The 21924-nt window shown below is 39.7% G+C and overlaps 1 protein-coding gene across 1 annotated transcript in view; it reads left to right on the plus strand.

Moving 5' to 3' along the window:
- FRAS1 (Fraser extracellular matrix complex subunit 1) overlaps positions 1-21924 on the plus strand; it is an 830295-nt gene that overhangs the window by 505430 nt on the left and 302941 nt on the right. Inside the window, exons 21-22 of the mRNA XM_073597432.1 lie at positions 13067-13219; positions 14297-14440. Of these exons, the coding sequence (XP_073453533.1) occupies positions 13067-13219; positions 14297-14440 (297 nt within the window). The remainder of the gene's footprint in view (positions 1-13066; positions 13220-14296; positions 14441-21924) is intronic.

Below are 21924 nucleotides of genomic sequence, written 5' to 3' on the forward strand. Positions count from 1 at the left end.
ATGTGCTGGGTAATTTTTTAGACAAAATAATAGATGTAAGGCTGGCTGTGATTGGCCTAAACTCTTGCTCAGTGTGAGACTGGCCAAAACTCCTGAGAGTCACAAAGGCTTAACTCTATGCTTTCTGGTTTGCTTCTGTGAAACACAATATATAACTGTTATATGACATCGATATATAAAGTCACAGTAAATAACTCTGCTTTTATCTCTCACATGTGAGCATATAAACTGTATTAAGGTTATTAGCAGGTCTAGCTGTATATGCATGTAAGTCACTTTAGCAACCTAGGACAGGTCTTAGCTGTCCAGCTACACTCCCACCAAAATTGCCTATAATTCTATGTTCTCTATAGTAGAGTTTGAACATGAATTTAGGGAATTTTCCATCAGATTCTCAACTTCCAAGTGTCTTTTATCACTTTCAAGTAGAACAACTAACTGCTGTATAGGACGTTCCAACTTAAGTGGAATAGTGAGACGTTTTCCCTCTTTGTCAAGTTTTGAGTTTCCTATTTGTAACAATGCTCTTCTTACTAGTCCGTCTTTATCTTTTTGAACTTCTAGAACTCTGGCCAATTTCCATTGACCTCTAGGTAAATCTTCTTCTTTCACTAATACTATGTCACCAACTTGTACATTTCTTCTGTTTTTTTGCCATTTACTTCTTAATGTAAGATTGGCTAAGTACTCTTTCCTCCATCTATTCCAAAACTGTTCTGATAGACATTGAATTCTTCGCCATCTCTTTTTGGCATATAAATCCTCTTTGGTAAACTTGCCAGGTGGTGGTTGTATGTAATCAGACTTAAGATGAAGTAGATGGTTGGGAGTTAAAGGTTCCAAACTTGTTGGATCATTGATGTTGTCAACTGTAAGTGGACGACCGTTAACCATAGACATTACTTTATAGAATAGGGTCCTAAGTGAAGCATCATCTATTCTTCCAGAGCTCCTTCTCAACACTGAACTTAACACATTTCTTACAGTTCTGATTTGTCTTTCCCAAACTCCTCCTGTGTGGCTTGCATGTGGAGCATTCATATAAAAATCACATTGATTCAGTGACAAATACTCAGTTACCTTTTCTTTATCGATCTCTTTTAGAGCTTTCTTCAATTCATTCTTTGCTCCGACAAAATTAGATCCTTGGTCAGATCTAAGCTTTCTGACAGTACCTCTAATGGCTATGAAACATCTCAAGGCATTAATGAATGCGTCAGTTGACATATCTTCTCACATTTCCAGATGAATTGCTCTGGAACTTAGACATGTAAATATTAGTCCATATCTCTTGTACTCCTTGCGGTTTTGCTTGGTGATGAATGGTCCGAAACAATCCATTCCACTATAAAGAAATGGTGGTGATGGGTTTACACGATCTACTGGTAAATCTACGATTCTTTGTTCTTCAGTAGGTCTACGTGCCTTTCTGCAGGTTACACATTTACTTATATACTTTGCTATAACTTTGCTTCCCTTTACTATCCAGTAACCACCTTCTCTCAAACAGTTCTGGGTAAAGCTTCTTCCTTGATGCAAGGATTTGTTGTGGTAGTGATCGATAATCAATCTTGTGAAGGTAGAATTTTTGGGTAGAATTGCTGGATGCTTCACTCTGCTGGGTAACAATGCATTCTCCAGTCTCCCTCTCACCTTCAGTATACCATCCTGTAGAACAAGATTAAGCTTGTACAATGGGTGGTTGTTGGGAAGCCTTTTGGGTTCTTGACTAAGTTTCTTTAACTCTTCACTATAGAATCACTGTTGAATGAGTCTTATTACTGTATCTTCCGCTTTCATCCTTTCCTCTACATTCAATGATTCCTTCTTTCTGATTCCTTTTGCCAAACGTTGAATTCGAGCTACTACGTTTATGACTGTATTCCATTTTGAACATCTGGCTAGTCTTTCAAGTATGTCATTTTGACACTTGGCGGCAGTGCTCAATGTTTGTACAATTTTTACTTCTGGATCACCCATAGACAATTCTATGTGACTTTCACTGGGTATTTCTTTAGAACTTATGTCTGCAAAGTCAGATTCAAGGATCTTGATTACTGCCGCTGAACTTACAGCTGGTAACTCTTGGACAGATATTTGATGACACAATCCTGTCACCTGTCTTGAGTTTGCAGTCTGCTGTTTTCCTCCAACAACGCCCCATCCTAGATCAGTTTGAACAGCGTAGGGTTCACTCTTTCCTCCTGTGATTACCCTTCATGGTACCAAAGCTTCGGGACAATCATAACCTATCAACAGTCCAACACCAAACTCCTTCAGCGGGGACATTTCATGAGATATGACAGATAAATGTTCCCATTTATTGGCTTTTTCACGGGTAGGTATGTGATCTCGATCTAGAGGTATATCGTCTTTTGTATAAGCTGAAGGTAGATCCAATGTGAGGTTTGAATGAAGTCCTCTAACTCTCAATCCTTTGACCCTTTGACTGTTCACTAATGTGTCTCTCCCCGTCAATGTGGTGAGTTTGAGCTTCACTGGTTCTGTAGCGACTTGTAATTTCTTGCAGATTTCTTGATCAATGAAGGTGACATCGCTTTGGGCATCCAGTAGCGCATAGGCGTATACCTTCTTACTCTTCCTTTTAGGATTTGAAATGCACACTGGTACAACCATTGATGTGCCGTTGCTTTCCCTCACTCTGAATACCGATGTTTTCTTTTCTTTCTCAGCATCTTTAGGTATTGAGGATTTATCCTTCTTTGGACGTTCTTCATGTAGTGGTGTAGGATGGCGTCCTTTGCACACGCTGCATGTGGCCCTTTTCTTACACTCCTTAGTAATATGGCCTTTTCTTAGGCACCCAAAACACAGTTGGTTATCAAGTACAAACTTTTTCTTTTCATTTGGGGATTTCTCCTTCAATTGTTGACACTTGTGTATAGAGTGGTTCTCTCCACAGAACATACACTTAAAGGTAGTCTAAGGATTTGTCAGATCTGTCTCTCTACTGATCCCAGTAGTGACTTTGAACTTGCTCTCATAGGTATCTAGACCTTTAGCTGTTGTGTCGGTTGCAAAGCTAGTTGCTCTTGCACGTCTTATATATCTCGCAGGCCTTTCTTCTAAGGATTTTAGGGCGTAAGATGCTGTTACTGGATTACATGCTATTCATGCTTCCTTATTAACGAACTCAGAGAACTTTACAAAACTTGGGAAGTTCTTACTTAGATCTAACTGTTCAGTCACATAGCGATTCCATCTAGAAGCCACTTCTTCAGGTAGCTTAGCTAGCATCCTGTGTTTTTCTAGATAGTCATTCAGTACTTCTAGTCCTCGTACATGTGGGATGGCATTGCTGCATGCTTGCAGGAAGTCACCATACTCTTGGAGTTTGAAATGTTCTTTAGGACCTATTTTAGGCCAGTTATTCAATTTCTCCCTAAAGGCTCTTTGTACTAAGAAAGGATGACCATATCTTGCATTTAACTTTTCCCAAGCTTGCTTGTATGCTTCTTCATCTGTTCTATAGAAGTTACCTTCGTGAACTTTCTTTGCTTCTCCACCAACATATTTCTGAAGGTAGAATAACTTGTCAACTGGCCTGGAGCAATAATGCTCAATGATCATTTCAGAACTTGCCTTCCACTCTATGAACTTCAGTATGTCTCCTGAAAATACAAGTGCATATAAAGTGTAGCGCTAATTGTATCCAATGAGCATAAGGTTGTAATATTGCATACACCAAAAACATAAAAAGAAAAAAATGCATGTATCTCAAACGTTACACAACACTTAGTTTAAAAAAACCCTAATGGTCTTCAAATATCTGTTGAATGTAAAAAAAGTTCATAGTCCAATATTATAAGTCAAGTGTTTCTGTTCACCACGTGGATAGCTGGTATAAAGACATATGAATGTGATGGGTCCCCCACATAAATGCAGTGCAGGCTTACCGGAAGGGTTGGACTCATACGAACGTATGTTCAATGAGTCAATAAGGCTTGTATTACCAACAGGCAATAAAGGAGGGTCTTTGGGCCAAACAGCGATGAGATCCAAAATACATCCAGAGCTTTAGAGGGACTCTTCTAAGGGTAGCTTGGTCTTGGTGGAATAGCCCATATTGAATAGAAAAAGGGGCCACATAGCATAATTCCGTTTGATGCAACAAATTTAGGTAAAACACTTACATTTTCTGTAATAAAAAAGCGCTTGGTATAAAATTATGGCAGGCAGTGGAGTCTCCCGACGCGTTTTGTTTAATCAGACTTCATCTGGGGTACCCTACCACCGCTGCTATACTCTCTTATAAAAGTACTGTGACCCCCCTTGATGAGAATCCAGCTCGTGCACATTAATTAGATGCACTTCTGGGTATCGCCAAAATGGCGGACCCACGTGCGTTTCAGGCCTCTTTCTTGTTGTATAATGTGCGTTCCAGCCCCCTCACGTTAATACTAAATTGTAATGTATATGTTATTTTCCCACATAATGCGTAAACTTATTATAAGACTCCTTGTGAAGAAAGAATCCAAAAAGAAATGCCCAGAGGATTATGAACAGAGAGGGGTGGGGGGGTCCGTCACGAAGAGTGATCAGTTCCGGGTCAAGCATGGGAAGTGTAACCGGCTCTGCGGATGAGGGGCGGCCTATTCCGAGTGACATTTACAGCGTCAGGATCAGCCGCGCCTCCCGCTTACATGGAGCGCAAGCAGGGCCGCCGTCAATTGCGTGCGTGTCACACCTCTGTAAAGTAATAGGCCAGGCGCGATGTCGTCACCAATGGCTCAGTGTAACAACACGTCCCTGGAAGTGAGGTGACGTGTTGTCATATCAACATACAACGCTATATCGGTATATAGGCAGTTCTGACAGAAGTGGACATGGACCACCCCCCAAAGAAGACTCTATATATGTGAAGTGATGTTTTTATATTACCTCAATGTCGAGACATTAAGGAAACATAACTTGAGTGAATCAAACAAAAACAAATTAAAATGAAAAAGGAAGTCCATAGTCCATAGACTTTCCATAGTATTACAAAACAATAAACATATAGATAGAAGATTGTGTATATATTATCAGATGCAAATTATAAAGTGAACTATATATGTGTATATAAGTTCCACTAGGTGTAAAATTATAAAGTGTACTATATATGTGTGTATAAGTTCCACTAAATATGAAACATGATCCACACTATGCAAGGTGTAATTAGGGGATTATACCCCTCTATAGACGTGCATATATGGTCTAGACAAAATATCCATAGAAGAAAATAATTGATGTTAAATAAAAAAATTATAATTGTGAAACTGTAATCCTCAGCAATACTAAAAGAAAAAATATAAAATAATAATAAAAATGTGTGGGTCCGAGATAGATTCTCAATGAGTGACCAGGTAAGTGGTAAGGTATATATACACAACATACAGAAAAATGTCCCACCAGCTAGTTAGATCTTATGAGTCATTAATGAAAGCATTGATGACCAATTCCATGTTCATACCCTGTGGGTGAAGAGACTGTAGTTCGTGTATCCAGAACGTTTCAAGACGAGAAACGCCTCTGGTCATGGCCCCACCCCTCCAGGGAGGAGTGTATTTATCAATCACCAAAAATAGTGAGCCTATGGGACTGCTGTTATGAAATTCTTTATAGTGTCTAGGAACACTATGTTTTGAGTCCCTATTTTTGATGAGACTGATATGTTCACTCACTCTTATAGTAAAAGTTCTAGTTGTTCGGCCGACATATTGTTTGCCACAAGGGCAAACAATTAGATATACTACATATCTAGAATTACATGTACAGAAGGGTTTGATGGCATACCTCTTCCCTGTAACAGTGGATGCAAATTCTGTCAATTTGCGTCCTATTGGTGCGTTGTGTTGACAAACAACACACTTCTTGCAGGGGAAGAACCCTGTCCAATCATGGAAAAAGGATGGACGCACTGGGGGGTTGACAACTTTGGGTGCTACATGTCCCTGTAGGGATGGTGCTCCTCTAAAGATTATTTTGGCCTGTTCCGGTAGCATCTTCCCCAAAATGTTGTCTTGTCTGAGGACCCCCCAATGTTTCCTCATGATGTTCTTTATTTGTTTATGCTATATTGAATAGGTAGTCAGCATGGCCCATTTGTGTGTGGCATCTGGTTCTCTCATAGGTTTGGTTACAAGGAGGGAATTTCTATCCGTGTTGACAACTCTCTGAATTTCAGCATCTAGGCCAGCATTGTCATATCCCTTATCCAGGAATCTTTGTCTTAAGACACCTACTTGAGTGCTAAATGTGTCCGTATCTCTGCAATTCCTACGAAGTCTTAAGAATTGACTGCGGGGGGATTGCATTGAGCCAAGAACTATGATGGCAACTGTCCCTAGGGATAAAACTATTTCGATCTGTTGATTTGAAATAAGTGTTAAATTTGAATTGTCTATTGACAATCTTGATTTCCAAATCAATAGACAATTCAAATTTAACACTTATTTCAAATCAACAGATGGAAATAGTTTTATCCCTAGGGACAGTTGCCATCATAGTTCTTGGCTCAATGCAGTCCCCCGCAGTCAATTCTTAAGACACATTTATCACACAAGCAGGTGTCTTAAGACAAAGATTCCTGGATAAGGGATATGACAATGCTGGCCTAGATGCTGAACTTCAGAGAGTTATCAACATGGATAGAAATTCCCTCCTTGTAACCAAACCCAAAAGAGAGAACCCATCTGGATCACTCATTGAGAATCTATCTCGGACCCACACATTTTTATTATTATTTTATATTTTTTCTTTTAGTATTGTTGAGGATTACAGTTTCACAATTATAATTTTTTTATTTAAACATCAATTTTTTTCTTATATGGATATTTTGTCTAGACCATATATGCACGTCTATAGAGGGGTGTAATCCCCTAATTACACCTTGCATAGTGTGGATCATGTTTCATATTTAGTGGAACTTATACGCACATATATAGTACACTTTATAATTTTACACCTAGTGGAACTTATATACACATATATAGTTCACTTTATAATTTGCATCTGATAATATATACACAATCTTCTATCTATATGTTTGTTTTGTAATACTATGGAAAGTCTATGGACTATGGACTTCCTTTTTCATTTTAATTTGTTTTTGTTTGATTCACTCAAGTTATGTTTCCTTAATGTTTTACATTGATGTAATATAAAAACATCACTTCACATATATAGAGTCTTCTTTGGGGGGTGGTCCATGTCTACTTCTGTCAGAACTGCCTATATACCGATATAGCGTTGTATGTTGATATGACAACACGTCACCTCACTTCCAGGGACGTGTTGTTACGCTGAGCCATTGGTGACGACATTGCCCCTGGCCTATTACTATACAGAGGTGTGACACGCACGCAATTGACGGCGGCCCTGCTTGCACTCCATGTAAGCGGGAGGCGCGGCTGATCCTGACGCTGTAAACGTCACTCGGAATATTCCGCCCCTCATCTGCAGAGCCGGTTACACTTCCCATGCTTGACCCGGAACTGATCACTCTTCGTGACGGACCCCCCCACCTCTCTCTATTCATAATCCTCTGGGCATTTCTTTTTGGATTCTTTTTTCACAAGGAGTCTTATAATAAGTTTACACATTATGTGGGAAAATAACATATACATTACAATTTAGTATTAACGTGAGGGTGCTGGAACGCACATTATACAACAAGAAAGAGGCCTGAAACGCACGCGGGTCCGCCATTTTGGCGATACCCGGAAGTGCATCTAATTAATGGGCACGAGCGGGATTCTCATCAAGGGGGGTCACAGTACTTTTATAAGAGAGTATGGCAGCGGTGGTAGGGTAGCCCAGATGAAGTCTGATTAGACGAAACGCGTCGGAAGACTCCACTGCCTGCCATAATTTTATACCAAGCACTTTTTTATTATGGAAAATGTAAGTGTTTTACCTTTTAATAAATTTGTTGTATCAAACGGAATTATGCTATGTGGCCCCTTTTTCTATTCTATATGGGCTATTCCACCGAGACCAAGCTACCCTTAGAAGAGTCCCTCTAAAGCTCTGGATGTATTTTGGATCTCATCGCTGTTTGGCCCAAAGACCCTCCTTTATTGCCTGTTGGTAATACAAGCCTTATTGACTCATTGAACATACGTTCGTATGAGTCCAACCCTTCCGGTAAGCCTGCACTGCTTCTATGTGGGGGACCCATCACATTCATATGTCTTTATACCACGTGGTGAACAGAAACATTTGACTTATAATATTGGACTATGAACTTTTTTCACATTCAACAGATATTTGAAGACCATTAGGGTTTTTTTACACTAAGTGTTGTGTAACGTTTGAGATACATGCATTTTTTTCTTTTTATGTTTTTGGTGTATGCAATATTACAACCTTATGCTCATTGGATACAATTAGCGCTACACTTTATATGCACTTGTTACTTTCACAAATTTCCTTTTTTTGTTGTGTGAGCTGCTATTGGGTTGAGTAAGTGCAGAGTTTTTATTTTATTCTCCTGAAAATACAGTAGGTTTCCGGAACAGGAAGTCTTGCTGGGACTGTTCTCTGTGGTCTTGCTGGGACAATAGTCGCAACATTCTCCTGATCATCAGCAGTGACATCTAGGAACAGATTTATCCTGTTTTATTCTTTCACTTAGTTCTGAATTGGGTGAGTCTCTCTTTTCGTTTTTCTGAGCAGGGATGGAAGGGCAATGACTTTTTTCTTCATTACATACTGGTGATTTCCTTCCATTCTCCTGGGCGTATGAAAGGAAGTAGGAGTCTGCATCTTCACTTAGTACAGATTTGGACTTATGATTACTATTCATGTCCTCTTCGCGTACTCTTAGTCTGGCTTCTATAATCTTAACTTCCTTCAGCCTTTCCATTTCTGCTACTCGTATACGCTGCGCCTCGATTGCGGATTCCATCTCGATTTCTGCTTTCTTGACAGCAAGTTGTTCGATAAGTTGCTTTCTTTTTGCTATTAAAGTACTTGAGGACTCTGATATGTTACTGGAACTTCTGCTAGTGGAAGAAGTCCTACTTGTGATTGTGGTTCCTCCTAAAGACCTAGCATAGTCTCTCATAAAAAGCTTGTTCATTCTCTTTCTTGCCTTAACTTCATCATATTTAGCTTCAGATGATAGTTCTCTCATGAGCTTTACTAAATCTTTAGTAACTGCAGTACATGTGTCCATGTTCTACCTCAGACAGGTTCACTTGCTCTTCACCTTCTATCTCATCTATCTTTGTATCCTCTAACAATGGCATAACAATACTAGACTTAGACATTTTTACTTTAAGTGCTATAACAATCAATACAACTATTAAGGAGACTTTCACTTTAAATGCAATAGCAATAGGTGCAGGCAGTAAAAAATGACTTTCACTTTACATACTTTAGAGTCCTTGCAGTACAAACTGTCCCTTGTTTTTTACTTACAGTCCTTTTTATTCCTGAACCCGAAAATGTCTCTTTCTTGTCAAGCCTTTGTGCAATGATCGTAATAAAGGAAAGTTCTGACCTTATTCTGAAGAGCAGGGTCTTAAAGGAGACTTGTCTTTCTTGATCTGATGCTCTATTCTGACTTGCGATGCTTTGTGCCGACTTGCGATGCTTTGTGCTGACTTGCGATGCTTTGTGCTGACTTGTGATGCTTTATGCTGCAGGCTTTGTGCTGACTTGCGATGCTTTGTGCTGCAGGCTTTGGGCCTAGTGGTGGGAAACTAGCTGGCTGCAGTACGTGACCTCTTCGTGCGTAGCGGTGTAGGCGCTGTAGCTCTGGATTCTGGTCTCCCACCATGCGTCTCTTTCTCTCTCTAGGAATCGCAGGAGGGTTGGCGCTCTTTCTGTAACTATGCCTTTTCAGTTCTGCCACTTTAAGAGTCGGCTGCCGATTGACTAAAACACACGTTCTATGGCCTCTATGGTAGCTCCGCTGCTTAAATGCGCTCTTTTCTGTGCAAGTTGAGGAGCTCTATCGCTTCGCCCTCAAAGGCAACTAATAGTTCCACTGTGGCAGGCGCAGCACTATGAAGTGCCTTATACGCTGTGGCATTAGAAGAATTGTAATCTCTGACCTTTTAGTTCAAACAAGACTATCTCTTACTCTATAATTCTTCTAGCGCCGTTCTATGGAAGCAGTAGGTTTAAAGAGCACACCAAACCTCTATGATATCTTCTTTATTAACTTCAGATTTTCTTTTTTTTCTTCTATATAACACTGACTATTTAGCAGCAGGCAGTGCATGTACAAACGTGTTGAACAAAGTATAACAAAAATAGTATAACAAGTAAAGTATAACAAAAATGGCGATTTAACTGTTCAATCTTGTCATTTTACATAAAATGGTAGATGCATTTCTCTCTTTAGTATCTGTACTCTCACTTTAAAGTTCCTTAGACACTTTATGATCTCTCTGAGAGGTATATCTGAGGCATAAGAAATAGTTTTACCTGTTTGATATTGCAATTTGCAGTTTGCACACTTGTTTAAACTTTTGCTATGCTGTTTGGTGATGTTTGTTTGGTTTGATTTGGTGGAATTACAAATGAACACATAACTAGTTCAGTATACAGTTCTAATCACATTATATACCAATAGTAACATATATAACTGTATTAAATACCTATTTTGGCCACTTGCTTCCATAAAACTGAACTCTGGCTGGATCTGCAATCTGTTCACGTCCCCTCTCTCTGATATAATGAGATTTAGCAATGTGCTGGGTAATTTTCTAGACAAAATAATAGATGTAAGGCTGGCTGTGATTGGCCTAAACTCTTGCTCAGTGTGAGAGTGGCTGTGACTGGCCAAAACTCCTGGTCTACAACCAACTGAGTGACCACCTCATTAAGAATACCCTTCTTGGTCCCCTTCATTTGGGATTTCGCCCTCAACACTCCACGGAAACTGCTCTTCTAAGACTCACAAATAACTTACTAACAGCAAAAACCAACGGACACTATTCTGTACTCCTACTTCTGGACCTTTTGGCTGCCTTTGATACGGTTGACCACCCCCTCCTTCTCAATAAACTTTACTCCTTTGGTCTCCATGACTGTGCTCTTCACTGGCTCTCATCCTACTTATCCCACTGCATCTTCAGTGTCACCTACAATTCTACTTCCTCCTCTCCTCTTCCCTTCTCCGACTGGGTCCCCCAAGGTTATGTTCTTGGACCTCTCCTATTTTCAATCTACATCTCCTCCCTGGGTCAGCTGATTTCTAGAATTTCTAAGCTGATGACACCCAAATCTATCTCTCCACCCCTCAGCTCACTCCATCAGTCTCCTCACGCATTACTAACTTACTAACAGACATAACTGTATGGATGTCACACTATTTCCTCAAACTTAACTTTTCCAAAACTGAGCTCATAATTTTTCCTCCCCCACATGCCTCTTCCTCGACTTCTCTGTGAAGAGCAATGGCACAACCATCCACCCATCCTCACATGCCAGGGTACTAGGTGTTATCCTGGATTCTGAACTCTCCTTTTGGCCCAACATCCAAACTTTGGGATTTCCCCAAAGTTTTCCGCCTCAGCCTCCACAACATCCCCAAACTACGTCCCTTTCTAACCAATGAAACTTCAAAGCTCCTCATTCAATCCCTGGTTATCTCTCGCCTTGACTACTGCAACACCCTCCTCATTGGCTTACCTTCAAATAGGCTATCCCCCTTCAGTCTATCATGAATGCTGCTGCCAGACTCATCCACCTTACAAACTGCTCAGTGTCTGCTACCCCTCTCTGCCAAACCCTCCATTGGCTGCCACTCACCCAACAAATTAAATTCAAAATACTAACAAGAACTTACAAAGCCATCCACAACTCTGCCCCCAGCTAGAACACTAGCTTAGTCTCAAAATACCAATCTAATCGTCCTCTTTGTTCCTCCCAAGACCTCCTGCTCTCTAGCTCCCTCATCACCTCCTCCCGTATTCGCCACCAGGACTCCTCCTGAGCCTCTCCCATCCTCTGGAATTCCCTACCCCAATCTGTCAGACTATCTCTAATCACTAAATCTATCCACTTTTAGGCAATCCCTGAAAACTTTTCTCTTCAGAGAAGCCTATCCTTCCTCCACGTAACAAGTGTACTTTCATTTTCTTCATTAGATCATCCCCCACATTTTTTTTACCCCTTTGTATCACTTGACCCTTCCTCCTAGATTGTAAGCTCTAATGAGAAGGGCCCTCTTATTCCTCCTGTATTGAATTGTATTGTAATTGTACTGTCTGCTCTAACATTGTAAAGTGCTGCGCAAACTGTTGACACTATATAAATCCTGTATAATAATAATAATGGGGTGGTTGGCGCTACCTGGAAAAAACCTAAATACTGCTGTATAATAGGAAAAAACCCACAGGGGTTATTATAATGCAATAGACGGTTACACACCAGTGCCCATACCATCTAAAAGATGTGAGATATTATTACACAATGGCTAAGGTGGGATAGATGTGGATAAACCCCTAGATACCTAGACTAAAGTTTTAGGTGTGTAATGGTATGTGGTAGGGGAAAGACTAGTAAGCATATAGGCTGACTGTATAAGTACAATATGTAGACAGAAAAACCGCAATATACATGTACCACTATATGCTATCACGTCTATATAAATAAATAAATGGATCAAACACAAACAATCAGCCAAGCGGGCACAATGCAAATCAGGCAGTGAGGCTTAAGGCCAAAAGTATGTTGTAATATGCAAATCAGATTGGTATGTAATAGTCCATAGGCATTTATCTGCATCAAACTAGAACATCATCAGGGTGACTTTAGTGCTTAAAAATGTTTCCAGGTGACTTCTGTGCTCCCCCTTCAGACTTCCTACTCACCGAATCCAAGCACCCCTGCAGGGGTAATAGGCATATAGTGCTTTATATGGAGATCACTTCTCTCTGGTGTCTGCGATGGATGTCCCAGATGTGTCCTGGTTAGTTAGTAGATGCAGCTATGCCCTCAGGGGAAAATTTGCATTTGCACCATTTAAATATTTTTGTGTATAAAGAAGTTATGTATGAAATATGATTACATAAAGCTGAAAATTATAATTGCTGTTTTCTTTTAGATTGTCATCCACAGTGTCAGTACTGTGTTGCTAATTTACATGATACTGGAAGTGTGTGTTTAAAATGCCAGTATTCCAGATATTACTTTATTGGAGACCGCTGTATTCCAGAGTGTCCTGCTGGCTTTTATGTGGAGGGAAGAAACTGTAAAGGTAAGACACAAATGTAATATGGCCATTAAACTTAAGTAGACCTGAAGTAAGTCCCTACAGAGAATCTTATCTACTCACCAGGTCCTTTACCCCTGGACTTCAGCTTGCATACAGCACAAAGAGCTCCAGCACTGAGAAAATAAGATTTCATACTGTCTTGCTTAAAATAATACAATCATGACTCTGTGCATGGCTAAGGCCTAAGTCATGTACAGAGACATCTAAAGGCTTTAGAGTCCTCTAGTGTAAAATCCACAGCGTTTTCCTATGCCCGGGAAGCTGCAGGCACCGTGCTTAGCCACCCCATATAAGTGAATGGCTGTACGCAGCCATTCTTATGCAAATGCAGATGGTTTCTGCACCAGCATTTGCGCAAGCGTACAGAACATTTACCCAAGAGCACAAGTGCCATACTGGGTGAAATACACCGGATGTGCATGCAGGGGTCAACACAGATGGAGTTTACACTAGAGAACTTTGAAGCCTCTAGAAGTTTATGTGCATATGGCCTTAGACAAATGCATCATAATTATACGCTTTGCAATATCTGTATAGTTTAAACTATACCTAACACATTAAGCCTATGTTTGTGTAAAATACACAGCATGTACATTTGACTAAATAATGAGAATATCAAATGTCTTGTTCATTTTCTTTAGTGGCATTTGAATAGAACCTTTTTATTATACAGATGTTAAGGTGTTACACAGTGATAGCTTTAATTGCAATGCAAATGTAATTGCTTAATTATAATACATCTAACATATTCAAGTAAACTCCTGATTTGTTCATTCTACAGAATAAGAGCAGAGCCTGAGAGTAAAAATAAGAATGCAAACTAGGTATTGACCCTGTGGTTGGTCAATAAGAAATAACAGAACCTATAGCATGTACAACTCAACAAGGAACAAATCATTAAGCAAAAATCTGATTATGCAAGTATCATAACTGGAATGCATTTGCTAATTGGTATATTTATTGCTTAAACTTGAATTGATTTTCTTGACTGCAGTTTTGTCTTCTTGCATCTTGAATATTGGTGGTAATTTATCCATCATTTCTCTGTGTTTGTTTCAGGTTGCCACCTGTCTTGTAGAACCTGCAGTGGTCCAGGCCTAAACTCGTGTACTTCCTGTGAGGATGGTCTTGTTTTGTCTCACAATGGCATGTGTACTCAGATTTGTGCTCAAGGATACTACCGGGATGGAAATGTGTGCAAGGGTCTGTATCTCTGCTGTTATCAGTAGTCTAGATTTTATTCATTTTGTAGACCGCATTTGAATTAAAAGACTCATGCGAGAAAAGGTAACTGCAAAGTGTAGTATTATAGTGCAGTCAATCAGAATTACCTTAAGCCACACATGTTCCTAGAATATAGATATTAATATATTTAAATAATCGTGTTTTTAAAGCGGAACTAAACTGCATATTAGCACCACAAACTGAAAACGCTATTTCTTTGTTTTTAATATTCCATCCATTCTTGCGTTTTTGCTTTGCTTTACTGAGAAATCACTTTGAAAATCGCCCCCTAGCATTTTTTGGCTGTAGCCATTTTGAGTAAGGGCAGATGATTCATGTAGCATTTACTTCCTGGAATCCATATGCCCATAGCTCAGGCATGCATGCAGGAGAGTGTTCTTTAGCTGTGAAAACCCCTCCTCCCCTTCTGAAGATTAATGGGATGTATGACATCATTTTGCCTAGGCCTGTAAACCAGGAAGTAGCAGAATAAATGTAAAAAAAAGTTTAAAACATGTAAATAGGCTATACCTTTCTATCTATTTATTAATGCTAGCAGCATAAGAATTAAAAATAGTCAATGTTGATTGAGGGAGTTTAGTTCTGCTTTTCTAACAGTAAAAGAGCATGAAAACAAGCCATTTTCTGCACAACCTCGCTGGCTTGTTGTACTGCAAATTAATTAGTAAGACAGTTAGGTTTTGGTTGGTGTATAGCAGTAACTGTCAGGAGTAAGCACACCATATAGATCTATTTCACAGTGTAATAAAAAACTAGCATAGGTTTGCACCTGATTATCAGAGAGAATACTGGGGTTGATTTACTAAAACTGGTGCTAAATCTGGTGCAGCTCTGCATAGAAACCAATTAGCTTCCAGTTTTTTTTTTATTGTCAAAGCTTAGTTGAACAAGCTGAAGTTAGAAGCTGATTGACTACATAGCACAGCTGCAGCAGATTTTGCACTCTTCAGATTTAGTAAATCAACTCCACTGTCATTCATTTCTCCACAATTCCTATAGCTACAAATATAAATTAGCGATTTTTATAGTGCCCTTACTGTTTGTTCAGAATATGTAAATGCTTTATTGTACATACTTTGGGCACAGAATCCCTTTAACGGAAGTCATACCAATTCATAGTTTGATCTTTATTGTCTGCTATTGGCAGACTTTGCTTTGTACTGCTTTATTGTTTGAACCACAACTGCTCTTAGCCTTTGGTATTATATATAGTGAAGGAGAGTGAGCAGCAATACATAACCACTTTATTGGTAAGGAAATTAAAATTAGCACAAGGGCTGGCAGAATCAGTAATTGAGTTGAACAATTAAAAATATAGGATATTTACTTTGTACATATTTTCTTATTTATTACAGTCAAGACTAAAAAAAACATTTACATTTTAGTTTAGTCTGGTAAATATGACATATTAACATTTTGGAATCTTCTATCCAGCCAGTAGATTGAGCTTTGATCTCCTTTTTTACATGTGAAACCTTGCTAAGCTTCAAATAGCCCCTTGATTACAGAACTCAGATTAGTTCATTCCAGTTATTCATCCTTTATCAGACAGTAAAGTAGTTTCACTCAGATAAAACAAAGCCTTAAAAGGCAACTACATTTTCGTGGGAAAATATTAGTACGGTACTGTATATACATTTGCTACACAAGCCATAATGTAATGTTATTAAAAATTGTCTTTTTAATTTTCAAACTGCAGTGCTATGTTGTGCACTCAATGGGGTTGATTTACTAAAGGCAAATAGTCTGTGCACTGCAGGTGTACTGCAAGTGCAGTTGTGCTATATCTGAGGGGAAGCTCTGAAATGAGGGAAAGCTCTGCTGAATTCTATCATCCAACCATGTACAAGCAAAAATGCTGTTTTTTTTTTATTTTCCTTGCAGGTTCCCCTCAGATCTAGAGCAACTGCACTTGCAGTGCACAGAATATTTGCCTTAAGTAAGTCAACCCCAATGCCTTCAAAAATGCAATTTCCTGCTTGTGCGTAGAACTCTGCACTAAGTTACAAGTCATGTTTTGGATATCCTCTGCAATAAAAATGTAATTTTTGGTGAGATACTCCCTAAGGGTTAATTTCTTCTAAAGAGATGCAAAAACTGTGACTTATCTCATCATAACACAGAAAGTGCATAAGCAGATTAAAATGCATTGCTCACTCTCATTTAGAATGACTCTGTACAGAACATAGTCTAACGTAGAGCTACAAAAGTTAAGTTACTCTTTAAAGCAAGCTTTGTATGCTTTTCTGTTACTTTAGCTTGTTTTGTATGTGTAATTATTGTGTTGTGTCTATCAGACAATCCTGCATCAATATTGTCTTTAATTCCTCTGGAACTGATATTTAATACATTTAATACACTTCTCTGCCTGTAATACTCTGCCATTTTGCAGGAGAGATACTTGCGACAGATTCTTATACACCTTCCCAACTCATAAATGTCGCAAGTTCTGCCATATGTTACAGTGCCACATTTCAATAAAGTTGGAAGATAGGTAAGATTAGTGATCTCTCCCATATGGTTTGGTTTATAGGAAGAAGAGGAGAGAGGCCACATAGTGTACTTCCATTTCAGTAAAAAGAACACTCACATTTGTGAAGATAAAAAGCACTTGATATAAAATATAGATTTTGATGCAGTGGCATCAGCAGAGCCCGTCCCGACGCGTTTCATCTAATAAGACATCATCTGGGATGCTTGTCCACTGCAGCCACTGCGTTTATATACAGTAATATATACCCCATAATGAGATACAGCTCCTTGGTAAGTACATGTGTCAATGCTTACTTCCGGTCATAGCCAAAATGACGTAGAAGCGTACGGTTCAAGCCCCATTTAGAAATGAGATGGCTTCAGAGGCGTGCGGTTCAAGCCTCATTCTGAAAGGAAATGACTTCAGAAAGCAGCTGAAATTACGTCACTGCGTATATTAGGATCACAAAACAGTGCTAGACCATACATCAAGCCAAGCCTTACAATCAGATGCCGGAAAAGAGACTCAAGCCTCGTTCTGAAACCAACTTGACATGATCTATAATAAAGATGAATAGATACTACCCTGTGCATACTCGACGTCTGCATTGGGCCGCAATAATACTGCCCAAAACAAAAAACACCAGAGTAAACATACATGCAACCCAACTGAAAACCGGGACTACAAACACGGGGTCGGCAACATCATCTTGTGTTTATGAATGACTATTTGTGGACTTGATATCGAAAAAATGTATATTAAAATTTAGCTGTAATTTACTATACACCAAAGAGCTGACACTCAATCTGGGGTTAACATTAAACAAAAAAATTGGTAGATAAATGTATCAATGATAAATATAACGGTACGCCTCTGAAGCCATCTCATTTAGGAATGAGGCTTGAACCACATGCGTCCGCGCCATTTTGGCTATGACCGGAAGTAAGCATTGACACATGTAATTACCAAGGAGCTGTATCTCATTATGGGGTATTTATTACTGTATATAAACGCAGTGGCTGCAGTAGACAAGCAACCCAGATGATGTCTTATTAGACAAAACGTGTCGGGACAGGCTCTGATGATGCCACTGCGTCAAAATCTATATTTTATATCAATCGCTTTTTATCTTCACAAATGTGAGTGTTTCTTTTTACATACTAAATGCCTTTTTACTGAAAGGGAATTACACTATGTGGCCTCTCTTCTTTTTATCCCTATAAACGACACCATACGGGAGAGATCACTCATCTGGCTCCCTGTCATTACCCCTTCGGAGGGTTATTCATTATAAGTATTGCTGTGAAGGACCACAGGAGTTTATATCCCAACCCGATGTAGTGTATGTTGATGCTGGTCTTCCCTTGCTCGATTGACTCATTAGGCGTATGCCAGTTTGGGTTCAATCTTTCTGGTAAGCCTTGTACCTATTGGTGGTGGATCGTCTATTGCCAATCTTGTCTACACAAACCTTATGTTTGAAGTCACCATGTTGTTATGTTCATTCATCTATGGACTTTGAATTATTTCACTTTCTGGACTTCTGCTCTATTTGTTTTCTATTATATTCACATGATTGTTTTTTATATTAGAGACATGTCAATTTAATTATTATATTAAATGTTAGGTCTCCTTGTGATCTTTTAACAACTTTTATGAGCACTGTTTTACTTTTTGATATAGTGTACATTCACTTTTGTATAAACGTATTGTTCATTTTTTCTTATTCAAGATGTTTACATATATTGTGCTCCTTGTTTAAATACTCTACCTTTGTTCACTTTAACCGCTTCAGCCCCGGGAAGATTTTACCCTCTTCCTGACCAGAGCACTTTTTGCGATTCGGCACTGCGTCGCTTTTACTGACAATTGCGCGGTCATGCAACGTTGCACCCAAACACAATTGACATCCTTTTTTTCCCACAAATAGAGCTTTCTTTTGGTGGTATTTGATCACCTCTGCAGTTTTTATTTTTTGTGCTATAAACAAAAAAAGAGCATCAATTTTGAAAAAAAACGCATTATTTTTTGCTATAATAAATACCCCCCAAAAATATATAAAAAAATGTTTTTTTCCTCAGTTTAGACTGATATGTATTCTTCTACATATTTTTGGTAAAAAAAATCGCAATAAGCATATATTGATTGGTTTGCGCAAAAGTTATAGCGTCTACAAAATAGGGGATAGATTTATAGCATTTTTATTATTAATTTACTAGTAATGGCGGCGATCTGTGATTTTTATCGTGACTGCGACATTATGGTGGACACGTCGGACAATTTTGACACATTTTTGGGACCATTGGCATTAATACAGTGATCAGTGCGATTAAATGCATTGATTACTGTAAAAATGTCACTGGCAGTGAAGGGGTTAACTAACACTAGGGGGCAGTGAAGGGGTTAAGTGTATCCTAGTTTGTGTTCTTACTGAAGGGGGATGTGGACTGTGCAGGGAAGATAACAGATCGTCTGTTCATACTCTGTATGAACAGACAATCTGTTTGTTCTCCCCTCAGAGAACCGGAAACTTTGTGTTTACACACACAGATACCGGTTCTCCATGTCTCAGCAGCGATCGCGGTAGCCCGGCGGTGATCGAGACCGCAGGGCACACGCATCGGCTCGCCCCCTAGTGGCCACAGGCTGTGCCATTCTGCCACAGTACAACTGTGGCGGCTGGTCCGCATGTGGTTAAAGACAGCAAATTAGCGCTGCACATTTCACTTACCTTTTTTTCACTTTGCAAACTGATCTTTTGCTGTGCCGGCTGCTACCTCACAACTTAAAGAGATAGCGCGGTATATTTGTTTTAATTTTACAATAAAGTTGGAAGAAGAAGTAAACAGCGCAATTCATCATTACATGACATTGGCACAGCTCCCTTTAAGACACATGCCAATGGCTGTGGTATAACGCTGGTCTGAACAAGCCCTAACACCTATTGATAGTTAGTATTTTACATGTATTCTTTTGAATGTCTATAGTTCCTTTGAACCAAAAACCTTTAAATGTCTAAAGTTCCCCTTTCCAAATAACTACCCTACGTTTAACCACTTGCCGACTGTCTTTGTTATACGTTGGCTGTTTGAAGAGGAATATCGTTGTTATGGCAGCAGCTAGCTACCATAACCTCGATATCCTCTTCAAGAGTGGACTGTCAACTTTCAGATTAAAGTGGTCTCGGCGGCAGATTCGCCGCAAGATCACTTTTATCAGTGGCGTGAGAGGGCCCCCCTCTCCCCATGCTCTGGTGCCCTCCGCCGCTTACTGGAGCCACCGGCAGCGCTGGAGGCGATCGGTGTGGTCCACGTGTGGTATGGAGCTGAGTGAGGGGAAGATGGCCCCCACCCAGCTCCATACCATTGCAGGGCGGAAGCGATGTCAAAACTTCACTTCCGCCCATAGCTCTTAAAGGGACATTTAAAAAAAAAAAAAATTATTGCATTTTAGTGTAAATATGAGATCTGAGGTCTTTTTGACCCCAGATCTCATATTTAAGACGTCTTGCCATGCTTTTTTTCTATTACAAGGGATGTTTACATTCCCAAAAAATGGGAAAAAGTGACAACAATTTTTTTTTAAAAAAAACAGTGTAAAAATAAAAAAGTAAGGAGAGCTTGGGAGGCTATGGCTCCGGGGCTGGACAGAGACGATTGAGACGACATGTGGGGGACCACGTTCCAGTATCTAGTATCTAGCAGAGATTGATTGATTCATTACAAATTCCTGCACAGAATCTACCTCACCCGGGGTAGACTGGCAAAGATGTTTGGGAATCAGCACTCCCTGTGCTGGAGATGCGCTGCACCCTTCACTTCGTTAACTTCATGCATATTTTCTGGGAATGCCCACTAATTAAATCTTATTGGCAAGCCATTGCCTCCTATATGAGGTTGGTCACCTCAATTTCTATCCCTATGTCCATCGAAGTATGCCTTTTACACTTAGTGGAGCCCTTGGCCACTACCAGGGCCATACGGACCCTTCTTACCCTGTTACTGTTCTATGCTAAAAAGTGCATTATCCTTTCATGGAAGAACTCTGTGTCACCGACCTTGGAGTCTTGGAAAACATTGGTCAACAAGGCAGTACCCTTTTACAAGGCTACATACTTGAGCAGAGGGGCTCTGAACAAGTTTGAGAAGGTATCAGATTAACCACACTGAGGCACAACCCAAGATCCTTTGAAGATATGGTAACACGGAAGGGTGATTGTTTTGAAAGGCTAGACGATTAGTGAGTGATTGTAAAATTTGCACACTGCACAGTTGGGGATGGGCAACTCTCTTAGCTATGTCACTGGGGAGTGGGGGGTGGAGAGCGTAACCATCCCATGAAGGATATCTGATAGAACACGGGGGAGCCGCGGAATTGTATCCTTTTGTCATGGTAGACTGCCTCCGTCTGGAGGTGGGAATGTTTGTGTACCTGTCTGGGCAAAGTTAGGGGGGGATTTATCACAAGTTTCGGTGATAACGTTTATGTTGTATTGTTTTTCTGTAGTGTACCGGCAAGTTTGTGGCCGGTTGCAGCCCATGTTGTGTGGCTTGTTATAATATGTATTGTATAAAGCAAAATAAAAATAATTTTCAAAAATAAAAATAAATAAGAAAAAAATGTAAAAATTTTAACGCGCTCCGTCCTGCCGAACTTGCGCACAGAAGCAAACACATACGTTAGTAGTGCCCGCATATGTAAACGGTGTTCAAACCACACATATGAGGTAGCGCTGTGATTGTTCAAGCGAGAGCAATAAGTCTAGCCCTAGACCTCCTCTGTAACTCAAAACATGCAACCTGTAGAATTTTTTAAACATCGCCTATGGAGATTTTTAAGTGTAAAAGTTTGTCACCATTCCACGAGCGGGCGCAGTTATGAAGCGTGACATGTTGGGTATCAATTTACTTGGTGTAACATCATCTTTCACAATATAAAAAAAAAATGGGCTAACTTTACTGTTGTCTTA

The sequence above is a fragment of the Aquarana catesbeiana genome, linkage group LG01, assembly GCF_042186555.1.
Source record: "Aquarana catesbeiana isolate 2022-GZ linkage group LG01, ASM4218655v1, whole genome shotgun sequence".
NCBI classification, from domain to species: domain Eukaryota; kingdom Metazoa; phylum Chordata; class Amphibia; order Anura; family Ranidae; genus Aquarana; species Aquarana catesbeiana.